Here is a 16,745-nt window from a genome sequence, read left to right on the forward strand (position 1 = left end):
ACAGCAACAAATAGCAGGTTGCATTCAATGCATGCCACTTGTGTACTGGGCACTGCTCTAAACACTTCACATATTACATACATATATTTAATCCTTACAAGCAGTCTATGAGGCTGACACAGTTATCCCCATTGTATAAATTTCAGATTTTTCTAGAATGATTTTAAGTATTAGACTGATTTATTTAAACAACTACAGTCTTTTATTTTGTTTTTGTTTTTTTAGTAGTAAATGATGATTGGATAATTGCAGCAAATATATTCAGGTTATTTTTTAACTGCTGCTTCATATTATGCTGTACCCCCATGACTACACAGATGCCCCCTTCTTCACTCAATATACAATGACCACACAGGACTCTGCCCTTTTTTCTTGCCACTACATACGGACCCTTATTTGGTACACCCTGACTTTTAACTGCAATTATATTTCCTTCCTAAATTTCAGTTCATTCCAAGTATTATAATCACTTCCTCTCTCAAGTCTCTGCCAAGTCCTGCATTCAGTATCCCTTGTTTCCTGTTCATATAAATTCCTTAACTGAGGAGTTATTTTTTTCTTGTTCTGTGCCTGTCATGGTTTTTACATGTGAATCCATAGTAATATTTTCTAAATCCATCTTTTATATATGAACTACATGTATATAGCACTTTTATACTTATTATTTTTAGTAGTATATATCTGATTATGTGCAAGAGACTAAAAGAAGCTATTAGCCTCCCACAATTTAAAACATATTTAAATCTGTCTTTCATCCCAGTGAGAAAAATATTACTGTGTTTCTTTCTTTCTTTACATCTCACTATTTTTTAGGTTTTATGGCAATTAGATATATTCCGAAGAAGCTTGCGGGTTCTGGATGGACATGTTTGTCAGGGAGTTGCCTGCATATTTTGTGCATTGAAGGTAACCTTTTAATAGTTCCGAAAAATTACTATTGTTTCTCAAAAGATTTAATTTTATTTGATAGTTTGGTTTGTTTGACATATTTGTTTAGTTTATTTGTAATTAAAGTTATTGTCAAGTGACTTACAGTTTTGAAGAGAAATTCTTAAAGTATGACTTATTCAGGTTTACGGATTCATTTTTCTGTGTTAGGAACATTATATTTTTCATTATTTTGAAATAATCCTTTAACAGATGTTTTTTGAGTTACTACTGAATTCTGGGCACTGCTGTAGTTACTAAGGATACAGCAGTGAACGGAACTAATAAAAATCCCTGTTCTCATGTAGCTTATATTCTTGTAAGGGAGAAGAAAATAAATAAACAAAATATAAAGTATGTTAGGTAATAATAATTGCAAAGGAGGAAATATAAATCAGGGATAGGTACTAGAGAGTGTTGAGTAGCAAGGAAAGCCTCACTGAGAGAATGACATTTAAATCACAACTTGGAAAAGGTGATGGAGTGGACTAGAGCCTTCCAGGCAAGCAGGGACACAGCAACTGCAAAGGCCCTGAGGTGGGAGTGTGCGTGACATATTAAAGGAAACCTGACTGGTGGCAGAAGCTTTGTGAGCAAGGGGGACAGTGATAGGAGATGAGCTCAGAGGTAAGGTGAGTTGTGGTGACTTCAAAAATGTCTGCAGATTCTTTTGCACTCTTCTATTGAAAGGTGGAGTCTAATTCCTTGAATATGGGTTGCCCCTAATGTTTCATTTCCATCATATAGAATGTGGCAGAAATGAGATTAGGGTAGATTAGAAAAAGTGATAAAGCTTCCACCTGGCTCTGTCTGTTGGGGTGCTCATTCTTGGAAGTGAGTTGCCATGCTATGAGGAAGCCAAGTTGGTCATAGCTACGGCCAAGTTCCTGGCCAACAGGCAGCACCAACAACCAGCATCAACCTCTAGACACTAGTGAGCGACCTTCAGATGACTCCCAAGTTCCAGCATTCAGACTATTACAGATGACTGCAAGTGGGGCAGAGTTGAGCCGTCCTCACCCAAACTGCAAACTTGTGGCCAAAATAAATGTTATTTTTAGTACCTAAGATTTGGGGTGGTTTTGTTGTGCAGCAGTAGATAACTGGAACAGGAGTTCAGATTGTGTAGGGCCTTCTAGACCTTTGTGAGGACCTTGACTTTTTCTCCTGAGTGATTTAGGAAGTCGTGGGATTGTTTTGAGTGGAGGAGTGATATAACCTGTGTTAAGTAAGTATAATATTTGGACTAGATCTCTTTGGCTGCTTGGATGAGAATATATAGATTAGGGACAAAGGCAGAAACAGGGAGTCCAGTATATATTAGTAACTCATTTATGTCGTTGAAATTTTTGCCCAAGAATTTAAGATTTGATTAATATGTTTTCAGAAATAAATATTTCAGTCTTTTACATTCTTGAATATTCTTAGTACACACACATATACATAATACAGTGAAATAAAAGGTGGTTTTCATGCTTTATTTTGACTTACATTCCTAAAAAGGCTGTTTGAATAAGTCACCAAAGGAGGCAATTTTATTTTATTTTTAAAAATTTTTTAATTTAATTTTATGTATTTTTTTATACAGCAGGTTCTTATTAGTCATCAATTTTATACACATCAGTGTATACATGTCAATCCCAATCAGGAGGTGATTTTATATTCTCTTTTTTATATGGTAAAAATAGGGTTGATGAAGAATGAACTTAGATCAGATTACACTATTGCATTTTATTTACTCTGCAGTAAATTTTGAATGTTTTGTCCAGTTGTAAAAACTAGTTAAATTTTCTAGCTCAGGTCTTCCCATAGCCTTACACATCACCTGCCTCTTTCCACTGCTTGCGTCCCCTGCCTCAAAACACCTGTGCGTGTGCGTGTGTGCACGCAGGCGCGCGCGCACACGCACACACACACTGCACTGTCCTCCTTGCAGTTTCTCAGAGCTGGCTTTCATCTCTGAGTGTTTTCATTATTATTCTTTTTGTCTAGAATGATTTTCTTCCAGATGTCCCTGTGGCTAACACCCTTATTTCCTTTATGCCTCTCCTTAAATGTTATTTTTCCATCAGTGAGACCTTCCCTGACTACCCTTGGTAATAGGTAAGCTCCCTTCCTCTCTCCTACCCCTAGCATGCCTATCCCTATTACACTACTTTATCTTTCTCTCTTGTATTGTATTTCTTTGTTTTTCTCTATTGTACTTATTACATTCTGGCATATAATTACTTATTTGCTCTCTCCTCATTACTACAACTAGAATGTATGCTCCATGAGGGCAGAGTCTTTGTTTTCTGGTGTAGAACAATGCCTCACATATACTAGACAATCAAAAAAAATAGATGTTAAATGTGTAGGATTAATATCTTAAACATTACCTGGAAAAGTTGACTACCTAAATAAGAAATGACTTTTGAAAATATTTTTCATTTTTTATCATTTGTAATTGTAGCTAAAAATTTTGGTTCTGAATATCTAATATCACTTGGCATCTTTCTTTTTAAATTTCTTATTTGTAAATTAAATTTTCTTGTATCAGTGGAACAGATTCTTGAAATATTTCCTAGCCTACCATATATTCATCTTAAATGCAGTTTTTTTTTGAGATGACATACCCCTTGAGCTAATTAATATAGAACTTAATATGATCAATCCTTATTTGGTGGTTTATCACACAGCAAACTTTATTTTTTCCCTACTTTCACTCACCTAAGATGATTGTCATAAAACTGGAACTTATTAAAAAGTTTTTCTTGCTTAAATTCAATAAAGAAAATAGAAGACCAGATTAACACCTATAATTTAATGTTCTTGAATGATGTTCCCACTGTTTCAAGTCTAGTGAGTTCCTACTGTTTTATTTGATTATATGATGTTTATTTTTGTATAACATAATTTTAATTCCTGCAATACACTTTAAGATTTAAAGCAACTTATCTCAAAACTCTTTCTAAATAACTTAGATTGTAGTCAGCTAGGAGACAGTTTAAAAATGGGCCTCATCTCAATCAGAATCTCTGAGGATGGGATCTGAGAACTTTCCATGTTTAATTCTTATGCACTAACATTTGATTTAGAGACTTGGGCAACCATTTCTACATATTACTCATAGAAATAATTAATTTTTTAATGGAATTTTAAAGCAAAAGACTGTTAGTTTGAGTATAGAGTTTCGAGTTTCGCTGTTGAAATGAAATTGCTCAAGTGTTTTTTAGTTGTTGGTGTTAAACTTACTGGTTGATGTATTTGTTGATTCCCAGACGATATTTGCACAGTTTCAACACAGTCGAGAAAAAGCACTTCCTTCGGATAACATAAGGCATGCTCTTGCAGAAAGTTTCAAAGATGAGCAGCGATTTCAGCTTGGCCTTATGGATGATGCTGCAGAGTGCTTTGTAAGTATTTCTGATAATCCTTAAGTTAGAATGGCAGTTTGCATTCCTTAAATTATGCACCTTTTGAGACAAATGAAACATAAATTTATAGCAGTGGAAAAGTATCAGAACTGCTCAGTAGATCCCTGTCTTACCTACCCTTCAAAGCTCAGTTTAAGTCCACATGTGTTTTGTGTACTTTTGCTTTTGATTATTTGTGCTGCTCTAATTTTTCAGTTAGGCTACTAAAATACTTTAAAATTTAGTTACTGGAGCAAAAAGGCTTATTATGTATAAATCATAGCACTTAAGTCGTTCTGTTCCATGGGATTTACATATGCAACACACTCTCCCAGTAACATTTCTCATTACATGCAATGATTCTCTTTGAAGAGCAGAGGATCTTGATGGGCAGCTGTCAGGGGCAACAATTCTGATATACACCTTACTCCAGGTTGAGAATCACTCACTGAGGTTGATGTTCTGAGACTGTGTTACCACCATATTGATAAGTAGAGCATTCCTTTGATCAGGGATGTACCTTATATACCTTCTTAAATATGCATGTTGATGTTTAATCGTTTCAATAAAATAGATGTCACCTATATTTAAGATAGCTATTTCTTCTCTTAATTTTATATCTCTTCAGCAAATTCTGTAAATTCTTTCATCAGAAACCCTTTTAAGGTTTGCGTCGCCATGTTATTTCCCTGTCACCATTTCTGTTTAGCTCGGGCCTCTACTCTCAGCATTATTTAAGCCTCCTTGCTAGTGTCCTTTTAACCTATATCCTAAGAGTCTTTTTTAGCAGCCACCATATTAATATAATTTTTTTCAGATAAATGCTTGCACTTCATATATTTCTGTGATTCACATCTGACTCTCTTCTGACATTTAAGGCTCTTTAAATTCAAACTCCAGTTTATCTCTTTGCTTCCTTCCTGAATTTTCCCTTCTGGTGAGATAGTTTCAGTCCATTCCTCAAACATGTCTTTTAAATTCCTGTTTTTATAGCCTTTGCTCAAGTTCCTGAAATATTCAAAACTTTCCTAATCTATTTTTGTTAAAGTTCAACATAAGTCACATCTACTAGATAATGCATCATCAAAGCATCCCAATCCGTTCTCCAAATTTTTGAAGAATTTATTACTCTTTATAGAATTCATTTGGCATTTGTGTTTTTTTTTAAATGAACATCTCAAATGCTTAGCACACTTGCCATGTTGACTAAAATATGACAAAAACAACACACACAGTCATGAAATACGCTTTTCATACTTCTCATGTTTATAATTGCTCCACTGCTTAAAATATAAATGGATATATTTTGTACAATACTGAACTTTATAGTCTTACTTTCACTTAAGTGAAGTATACTAATCCATGATATGATTATTCATGGGATATCTAGAAATCCAGGCTTAAATAATTGAATAGTTATAAATGTCCTGGGGCAGAGGAGGGGGAAGTTAACTAATTAAAATAATCCATTGGTTAAGTTTTGGTAAAAAGGATAATTTGTTAAAGAAATTAATACCCCTTATTGATCTATATTACAAATCCACACTTTCATAAGAAGTTTGTTGAAGAGCAGATTACTTGCATTCGGGTTGTTAGTGCAGGTATTATAAGCCTTTATCATTGATGTTTTGATTTAAGTTATATAGACTATCCAAGTGATCCAAGTAGGATTTTTTTTAATTAATTGCTTTTTCTCAATGTGAGAATGCTGGGAACATAGGAAATCTTGTTTTCTAATATTAAATTCTAGATGTCAGCCACCATGAATTGATTTTTTAAATCTTTATTAAAATCATGTTACATTATAATGTTTTGCTAAAATTTTTTTAAAATCGAATGCTGCAAAAGGTGAATAATTGAGCAACATTTGAAGGCTCGGTTAAAGAGGGAAAAGCTGAAAAGCTGACAATGTATATGGCACTTCTGAGTTTGACACTTTGGAAAATACTTAGATTTTTCAATTTGTAAAGTTAAAAAGAGTTGTATTTTGAAGTGTCCTATGCAAGATTTGCAACTCATTTGTCTCTTAATTTTTTAATTAGGAAAATATATTGGAGAGGATTCATTTTCACATAGTGCCAAGCAGAGATGCCGACATGTGTACCTCTAAATCTTGTATCACTCACCAGAAGTTTGCTATGACTCTGTATGAACAGGTGAGATGGCTTAACTGTTTTATTAGAGACTATATTTATGTTTTATGATTGATAAATTAGACATATATTTTTACCTGCAGTGTGTGTGTCGTAGCTGTGGAGCATCATCAGATCCTCTACCCTTTACAGAATTTGTGCGGTACATTTCTACAACGGCCCTATGGTAAGAACCTACTAAAGCATATTTACCAAAGATGTTAGTCATGTATGTGATCACATTGAGCCTTCACTTTATGCAACTGTAGCATATCTGAATATCTACTCTCTGAGATTAACAAATGTGCTACCATCAGGGGTACTAAGTGATGTCTATCTCAGTTGTTTCTGACTTAACCAAGTATAGATGTCACTCAGTGAAATGTACAGAATATTAGTCAAAATGTATATTTATTTATATTTATAGCAAGTTTTTGAAACCGTGAAGGAGAGCTTAAAATGACAAGTTCAAGGGTAAATGGAACTGTACATGATTTCTTCATTTTTGCTAAGGTGTTACCTTTGTAGTGGCCATGTCTCCTGTCGGCTCCACCATGTCCCTGCATAGTGATGGAAGCTAGGGTAAGCAGACAAGAAAGAAAAAAGTGAAAATAATCCTCTGTTAGGTTTATTGCATTTAAGGCCATAACATTCACCTGAAATAAAAATTTGCCATGCTTGTCTGTCCCCTCCCTCCCTAGCCATGAAACATCAGCTTAGGGATCCAAAAATGATCTCTAGACTTTACATAGTAAGAGTTGTTTGAACACGGCAACAGGTATTTGAGAGTGTAAATATTTGATGTATGATAAACACTGAATGAGATCATAAATGTTTGCAGATACTTTAGTACAAAAGACAAAACATGGGTCAATAATTATTAATCAGAATGCATCAGTACAGCAGTTAGTTACTAAATGCTACCAATATTTTTATCATTGCACAAAGTGAATATTAGGTGCTCGTCCATTTCATTGTATTATTAAACTTCCTTGATTTATTTTGGATATAGCACATTATTTCTTAAAGATCATTGAATATAGCAAGTTGGTAATTTGGATATATACAGAGTTGGGAAACATCGATTTAGAGGAACATTCTTTAAACTTCAGTCATTTGTAGTCAGTTTCATTCACTTTGTTTGAAGAGTAGGGTGGTGTTTGAATCAGGATAGACCACAAACTAAAAGCTGTAAAACTTTAAGTCTACTTTGAAACTCTTGTGTAAAATGACAGTGCTCTGAGACAGTATCAGGTAATGAGAATTAGAGTTCCATCAGTCTCTCTCTGGTCCATGCCATGAATTGCTAAAGCCCAGAATTTGAATTCTAATTATAATCTCTCTCTTTTTATTGGTGATAAGTATTGAATACCAGTTGTTCAATGCTTACTATGTTCCAGGCTTTACATTAATTGTTGCTTTTAATCTTAACAAAAACTTTTGTTGATCAAGAAATAGGTTTAATATGATTAACCTGGTAAATGGATGAATTAAGATTGAAATCCAGGTCTGGGTTCATTTCAAATTCAAAATGTATCTGGTTAACCACTACTCTGATGCTGTCAATTTTGTAAAAAACCATTATGTGCATTTTGAATGAGCCTGACGGATTTAGTGCTTTCTAGTCTACTTGTGAAGTGCTTTAGAAGAATTGGTACTTTTAGTTGTTATTGAATATTGTATATTACTTACCACTGAACTGTAAAATATATCCAGCTCTAGGATAGTTAAAATTACTATTAAGTAAAACCAGAGCACCACGAATGGAAACTAGTAGGCGTATTGAGCTTACATTATATATCTTTTTGGAAATGTTTAAATAGTTGTTTAAAGTTACTTAATACCTTGATATGTAAAAATTTGACTCTAGGAGAAGTTGGATACAAAATGGCACTGATACCCTGCCTAGACTCTAAAGAAATGGTTAGTAGTCATAATAGGAACAAAAGGCACAAGCCTCATTTAAGTAGCTTTGGTTGTGACTTCTGCATTAATCAGCAAAGGGCCCTTCTCTTAGCTGAAAATAACTTTGTTTATGGGAACTTTAGGCCAGAGAGGGAGCCTTTCCTAAAGTTTCTTGTTCTTGTTAGGCAAAAGTTTAAACTCAAGTCCCTGTTTGTTAAGTAATAACGTAAAAGAAACTGTTAACTTAGAATTACCTTCAGATGGAACATCTTACCTCATTCATCTAATTCCAAACAATGGTATGATTTCATGTTATTTTATTCTGTTCTTGACCTTTTTTCATCATAACCTGCCAAATATCATAATTTTTCATTTCATGGAAATTTACTTCATGGTTAATTTTTCAAACAAAATTGTGTTTTAAGACAGAAAAAATGATCATACCGATATTGATAACTTAGTATTTTTGATGCAAATTTACTGGATATTTTTTAAGTTCGTAGGCCAGGTTTGGGACTGCTTCTTTCTTTTGTAGCAATGAAGTTGAAAGAATGATGGAAAGGCATGAACGCTCTAAGCCTGAAATGTTTGCAGAATTGCTGCAAGCAGCAAATACAACTGATGACTATAGGAAATGTCCTGTAAGTATAATTTGGAGAACACTAGTGTGCTTCTGTATTTGTAAATTTGAAAATAGACATTCAGAAATTACCATGCAAATATTAATTATATCTGGAATTAATTTGAAGAATTTATTTTTTCAGTGTTTTCTTAGGTAACTCTTTATACCATATGAGCTCTTATTTCTTTAAAAACTTGTAACACTGTGAAGGATTTAAGGTAGCATATGTTGATTAAGTTCTGAAGTCTATCATTTGACTAAAGAGAATTTCTTTTTTGTTTTTCTTTAAATAAACATTACAGATGGTATTATTCTTCCCTCATGTAACATTATTAATGGCTTCAAGGGCTTTATATCTGCTATTTTTTTAGGTTGAATTCTTGTTTTAACAGATTTACAAAAATACCGAAGAAAAGTACTTTGATTTAAAATAAACTTTATGTTTAATCAATAATTAAGACAAATACTTTGCTAGAAGTCTATTTTAATATGCTGAAGAAATAAATTTCTGATACATGTTAAGAATGTTGTTGCATAATACAAACTGTATAAGGCATTACCTGTGGTATATCTGTTTTGATATTTCAAAAGTTGTCTTTTGTGTTTTTCTTTAGAGTAACTGTGGCCAAAAAATAAAAATTCGGCGTGTTTTAATGAATTGCCCAGAGATTGTTACAATTGGTTTAGTCTGGGACTCTGAGCATTCTGACTTGACCGAGGATGTTGTTCGGAATCTCGCGACACATCTTTATCTTCCCGGGGTATATCAACTCTTTTCATTCTCTTCCTTTTTATTTTTAAATTCCTCTAAAACGTCTTCATATATTATAAGGCACTTTGTTTTTCAGAACTAAATTTTCTTTCTAAAGGAAATAATTTGCAGATGTAACTCTGATAAAGTTAATCAAATCAGGCTAACTGGAATGCCTTTCTTGCTTAGACTAGGAATGTCTTTCAGTTACAAACTAAACCATCATGTGCTCTATCCCTGTATCACTATAGAGTGATGATGATATGATACTGTATGCATGTGTGTATGTGTGTGTTTGATAATGATTATAAATATAAATATTAAGCTAGAAAAATTTAAGATTTAAAATTCATCTACAGCTCTTATCTCTTAATATGCTTTTTACCATCTTAATACATTTTGAATTGGTTTATATTACAATTAAACTTTTAAATAGTTATCTTGAGGTAGTACGTTTAATGTATGTTAAAATATGTGATTCAATCATGAATTATCAGGAAATGTATAATTTACCTCACATTTTGAGTTTATGTATGTAAAGTGTCAATTCTGTGTTAGAGATACTGTGCTACTAAACTAAGTTGTAATAAATACATTTTATTGGACTTAATGTTTCTTGTGGACTAATTGAAAGTAGTAATTCTGTTAACAGGGCAATGTGGTGTCTTTAGTACTAATATAATATCAGTTTGGGGCAGTATGCATGAGAAATATTTTTCATAGAGAATCAAACGCATGACTCATCAAATAATTGTTCCTCATTTTAAAAAAGATACAGTATTAAATATACATTATTTTTAAACAGCTTTTTTATAGGGTTACTGATGAAAATGCCAAAAATAGCGAACTTCACCTTGTTGGCATGATTTGCTACACTAGCCGACATTACTGTGCCTTTGCTTTTCATACCAAGAGTTCCAAATGGGTATTTTTTGATGATGCAAATGTGAAAGAGGTAAGTGACGCTTTACTAACTGGAATATTTATTGTGATTTTTACTTTTTAGGAATAAATGATATAATAATGAAATAATTATATAAAATAATTATTATATGTAAGTATATAAAATAGAAATAAGTGAATTTAATTATAATAGCATCATTTAAAGCCCTCCAGTATTAAAAATTAGAAAACCAAATAGATGAAGCAACTACTTTAGACACTGGACGACAGGCAGTTGAACAGAAAAAAGGGAAACCAACAAGATGAACCCTACAATGATCCCTGCCTCCTGCCTAGAGGTAGTTTCTGGATTGCAGTGCAGCGAGGGAGAACCCAAACAAAGCCTAGTAGTCTCACTGAGTTGAGGAAACCGAAATTAGAGTTCAAGGAGGCCAAGATGGCTAAAATTTGCTGGACAGATTACCAGAAAGAAAGCTGCACAGAGGGAAAGTCCTGGAGATTGGCAGAGGGATCCCCTTTAATCTTTGGCTGAGTAGTGATCCACCATGTGTAGGGTAAATGAGCACAAGGTGGCAGAAGGGACCACTGGAAAACAATTCCCTAAACTCATGGGGCTAGAATAGTTTGCATCCGTACTAGCAAGAGTGGATACACAGGACATCAAGTTGAATCCTCAGAAAAATATCACCTTAATGGTGGGGCTAAATTATTCCTAGACTGAAGATTGCTCTGGACCTGACATAAAAAGCTTAAAATGATGCCTTCAAAGGGCCAAGATGATACCATATGACATAACACATGTCAACAATTTAAAAGGAAAACAAAATAGTTCAATAGCCAAAAATGTAAAATTCAGTGAAATTTCAATATGCCATTTCAAAGTAGCATTCACTAAAAAATTACCGAATATACAAAGAAGTAGGAAGACATGACCCATGCCCTGAAGGAATATCAGTAACAACAGACCTTCTCTGCCATTTCATTTCTTCAAATCACATGAAATGGGGTGAGCAGGCAGAGTAGGGAAATGGAGCACACCTTCTTTTCTCTCAGAAACTTCATCAGCACCTCAAAAACGAGGGTTCATACTAATAACTGATCTCGGAGGTCAGTTCCAGGCCAGATCTGATATTAAATTGCCTTAAGAAAAAAAAAGACCAAAAATGACAGAAGTAGACATATCAGATAAGAAGGTTAAAACTGCTGTTTGGCTATAGAGAGATTTATTAGATAACAGTCAGTAAACATGGACCATAAAACTAGCTGATAAATTGGACTTTGTCAAAACTTTTGCTCTTCAGTAAGGTACTGTTAGGAGAATAAAAAGACAAACCATAGACTGGGAGAAAATATTTGTCAAGCATATATCTAATAAAGGCTATATTCAGAATATATAAAGAACTCTTTTTTTAAATTTATGTATTTAATTTAGTTATTTTTGGCTGTGTTGGGTCTTCGTTACTGTGTGCGGGCTTTCTCTAGTTGCAGCGAGTATGGGCCACTCCTTGTTGCGGTGTGCAGGTTTCTCATTGCGGTGGCTTCTCTTGTTGCAGAGCACGGGCTCTAGGCACACGGGATTCATTAGTTGTGGCACGTGGGCTCAGTAGTTGTGGCTCACAGGCTCTAAAGCGCAGGCTCAGTATTTGTGGCGCATGGGCTTAGTTGCTCCACGGCATGTGGGATCTTCCCGGACCTGGGCTCGAACCCGTGTCCTCTGCGTTGGCAGGTGGATTCCCAACCACTGCACCACCAGGGAAGCCCAAGAACTCTTAAACTCAATAATAAAAAGACAAATCAATTAAAAAGTGGGCAAAAGATTTGGACAGTTCACCAAAGAAGATACATGAATGGCCCTTGAAATGATATTCAGTGCATCATTAGGCACAAAGGAAGTACAAATTTGATTCACAATGAGATTGCATTACTCACCTATTAGAATGCCTAAAATTAAAAAGACTGACCATACCAAGAGCTGACAAGGACTCTTGTGAGGCTGATGGAAACGCAGAACTGAACAATCACTTTAGAAAACAGTTTATCAGTTTCTTATAAATTTAAACATGTTTATCATACAGCCTAGCAATTCCACTCCTGTGAAAGCATGTATCCATACATAATTTGTACTTCAATTTTCATAGCAGTTTTACTCATAGTAACCAAAACTGGAAACAACTCAAATGTCTATCATCAGGTGAATATAAAGAAGTTGTACAACCATACAATGGAATATAATAATCAGCAATAAAAAGGAATGAACTAGTGATACATGCAACAATGTAGAAAAATCTCAAAAGCATTGCGCTAAATGAAAGGAGTGAGACACAAACAGCTAAATAATATGATTCCGCTTATGTGAAATTCTAGAAAAGGAAAACACAAAGTGACAGAGTAGACCATTGGTTGCCAGGCATTGCAAAGGGGTACAGGGAAAGTTTTGGAAGTGAGGATTACATGATTGTAGACATTTAGCAGAACTCACTGACTTGTACAGTGTAATTGGATGGTTTTATTTTATTAAGTTATATTCAATAAAGCCAGTGAAAAAATTTGGAAACTCATATTCTAAAGTCCACACTTTGCTTGAATTACTTAGTACTTTGATATGGCAGTTTATTAAGAAGTTCCATCTTGAGTCAGTATGCAGCAACATTTTGGCACTCCTATTTTGCACCCTCATAGTTTAAATTGTCAAAATTTGAAGGAAGAACTGGGTAGTCACTCTCTGAGTTTCAGGTTTCTTTTGTTTTCAAACTACTCTCGTTCTTCAAGTATCTCAGAATCCCAGGTAAAGGGGGTAAACAGCTAAAAATGTGTAATTTGGGGCTTCCCTGGTGGCGCAGTGGTTGGGAGTCCGCCTGCCGATGCAGGGGACGCGGGTTCATGCCCCGGTCCGGGAGGATCCCATGTGCCGCGGAGCGGCTGGGCCCGCGCGTCCGGAGCCTGTGCTCCGCAGCGGGAGGGGCCGCAGCGGTGAGAGGCCCGCGTACCGGAAAAAAAAAAAGTAAAAATGTGTAATTTGAACAAACTCCTCAAATTTTTTTAAAGACCCCTTCTCTAATAAAAAGCGAATATTCTAGAATGCTTTGTTTCATTGGTTTTGTTTTGTTTTTAAATGAACTTTATAGAGGTATAATTTACAAACATTAAAATGTACCCATTCTAAGTGTATAGTTTGGATTTTGACAACTGTATACATGCCTGTTTAACCTCCACAATCATTATATAGAACATTTTCATCACTCCAGAAAATCCTGTCATGTCCCTTTACTGTCCCCAACCCTGGGTCCCAGGAAATCATTGATCTCATTCTACAGTTTATGTGAATGGTCTCTTACAATAGACATTCTCTGTGTTTGGCTTCCTTTGCTAGGCATAATATCTTTTTTTTTTTTATTTCAAGATACTTTATTTATTTATTTTAAAACAGGTCACAACACTAAGCTTCTGGCCCATTCTGCCAATGCACAAGCTACAAATGCTTGCTCAGCAGTTGAGGGGCACACTTTAGTAGCATGTTTGAAAAGTGAATAAAAATCCATGTAAAACAAATGTTCAAATAGTTTCCATAGGAACACGGATAAGTGTGACCCCATCACCTAGTCTTACACATTGTTGCATCTGTGCCAACCCTATTTACATAGACATCTCAAAACTGGCAGAAATTAAGTTAAATGGTCCCCCCCAAACCCTTAAATCAAGCTAAACTCGCAGTTAACAGCTACAAGAATGGTATCTACACATTAATATGAGCTGAAGCACAGGCTTCTGGGTGCTGTTTCATTCCACTCTCCCAAGCACAGGACACAGGCAGAGTGCCAACATCCTGCTCCTCTACTCCGAGTGGGAAGTCGTGGTTCTGGATTTGCTGCATCAGTTGCCATGTTGGCCCTGACGTCACATAGTAGATGGTCAGTCTCTGGAATCCATTGAAAGTAGAAGCAGCAGCGGCTGCCATCCAGTCATCATACGGCCATCCAGTTGTTCCAGCACCATTTGTTGAATAGACTCTTATATTTCCCCATTAAATTGCTTGAAGTCTTTGTCAAAAGTCAGTCAACATGTATGAACAAAGCCTTTAAAATTTTGATAATCTAGATCTTGATATAGAAAGTGTACAATCTTGCCCATCAGTTTTTTAATGATAATGTTTATATGATTTTTATCTAGACTAGTTACTAAATAAAATTAATCATATAGTGTGATGAACAGTTGAACTGCTAGTGTCTGAGTGTCTTTAAAATTTTTTAATATACAAAGTAATTCAGTCTCTGCCTTTTCATGTAACACATTGATTACAAGGTTTTGTTTTGTTTCTATTCATTTGTAATTTTTTAAGGTTGGAACTAGATGGAAAGATGTGGTCTCCAAGTGTATCCGATGCCACTTCCAACCACTGCTTTTGTTTTACGCAAACCCAGATGGCACAGCAGTTTCCACTGAAGATGCGCTCAGGCAGGTCATCAACTGGTCACCTCATAAATCCGTTGCAGAAAATATAGGTAATTGTTTAAAAGTTCTTTTCAGTGTTTTTCTGTTATCACAATCACACTAGGAATACTAATATACTGAATATGAAATGAATGTTGAGGATAATTTCAAAATTTAGTTTCAGTAAAGTGGAGTTCAGGAAAATTCTAATACTTAGAATTAGTCTTTATAAAGAAACCTTTCCTCCTCTGTGGCCTCAGAAGCACCTTCAGCAGCCACCCACGACTATGGTCACACAAACACAGGAGGGGATACTTGGCTGGTAGCTCTTACTAGCAGTAAATATTGAGATTTAAAGTGAGTTAGTACACTGGAAAAGTCCAAAGCAGCGAGGCCATTTTTGAATGCCCTACAAAGCATGTAGAAGTCCTTAAAAGATGTCAGTCCTCTAAGTTTTTAAGTAATTTTCTCTATATCATTAAAAATGTCTGAAAAGATGATTCAAATATCTCTTCTGCTGGTGGAGAGGAGGAAGGGGATTATACAGTTTTGTTGGTCTTTTTAAGGATGTGAAAAGTCCTCAATTCATAAGTCGGAGAATTCAAAAGAAAATGGATTTGGTGATCAGACAAAACAGAGAGAAAATCAAAAATTTCAAGCAGATAGTATTTCATCATTTAATCGGAGCCACATTCAAACAAGTGGCAGTAGAGGAACAGGTATGTATTTAAATTGTCATTTTTACATCGTCCTTGAATAGTTAAGCTTCCCCCTCTCTTCATAGTTAAGCTTCCCTCTTTCTTCACTTACTGAATCTGTAATTCTTGGTAAGGACCAAGAGGAGAGTCCTTAACTAGCTTTCCTTGGCCATGAAGAGAAAATAAAAAGTAGAAACAAAATTTTGTATTTGGACTTAAGCATTTCTCCGAGACCTATAGTTTTATTTGAACAGTTTGACGTGACTAGTGTTTGAGTTTCTCCATTCACTCAAGGCTGTACGTAATAGGGTGGAGGCAACCTGGACTGTCACCAGAGAAAGCTATGATATGGCCTTTCCTTCAAGGAGTTAATTGTTAACTTGTAGAGGAAAAACATTCAGCTAATAATTTGGCTCATATGCCAAAATTAAATGTAGTATTAGTGAATGCAACAATAGTTTGAAGTTACTATAGTTGTAGTTTATTTTTAACCTCATTTTTATTCAACTGTCTCTTGTTATTATCATTCCACAGCTTTAATTTTCACAATCCAAGATCTGTGATTAGGGTCCAACATGAAACAATCACAGCATGATGTACAGTTATGGTTTAGAAATATGCAAAACTCTAAGTGGGTGGATGTTGAGGATGATTTTGTAAGGAACTTTTAAATATATTAATGAAATAATGTCTAACCCTAAAAGTAACCCATTTAATCAAGGGTGATAAGATTCAGCATTAACAATTACCATTTACGATAAATGCTTTTAAAAGTTCTTAATGGAACTTTTTCCATTTTATGTATTATTGATACTTTTATATTAAGCCATTATCTATTTTTCAAAGATACCTACTTTTACTAGAAACTGTATGTGTTTAAGAACACAAACATTGGAGCCAGGCAATTTGTGTTAATAATCCTGGTTCTACACGTACAAGCTATGTGAACTTGGGCGAGTTCTTAACTTCTCTATGCCTCTGTTT

The 16,745-nt window shown here is 34.8% G+C and overlaps 1 protein-coding gene across 1 annotated transcript in view; it reads left to right on the forward strand.

Moving 5' to 3' along the window:
- The window catches only part of USP53 (ubiquitin specific peptidase 53), a 64,971-nt gene that overhangs the window by 25,915 nt on the left and 22,311 nt on the right, over nt 1-16,745 (forward strand). The window contains exons 3-11 of the mRNA XM_060012935.1: nt 814-906; nt 4,188-4,322; nt 6,365-6,478; nt 6,559-6,641; nt 8,895-9,000; nt 9,596-9,742; nt 10,538-10,687; nt 14,972-15,134; nt 15,630-15,782. Coding sequence (XP_059868918.1) covers nt 814-906; nt 4,188-4,322; nt 6,365-6,478; nt 6,559-6,641; nt 8,895-9,000; nt 9,596-9,742; nt 10,538-10,687; nt 14,972-15,134; nt 15,630-15,782 — 1,144 coding nt within the window. The remainder of the gene's footprint in view (nt 1-813; nt 907-4,187; nt 4,323-6,364; nt 6,479-6,558; nt 6,642-8,894; nt 9,001-9,595; nt 9,743-10,537; nt 10,688-14,971; nt 15,135-15,629; nt 15,783-16,745) is intronic.

This window comes from Delphinus delphis, chromosome 5 (genome assembly GCF_949987515.2).
Source record: "Delphinus delphis chromosome 5, mDelDel1.2, whole genome shotgun sequence".
NCBI lineage: Eukaryota > Metazoa > Chordata > Mammalia > Artiodactyla > Delphinidae > Delphinus > Delphinus delphis.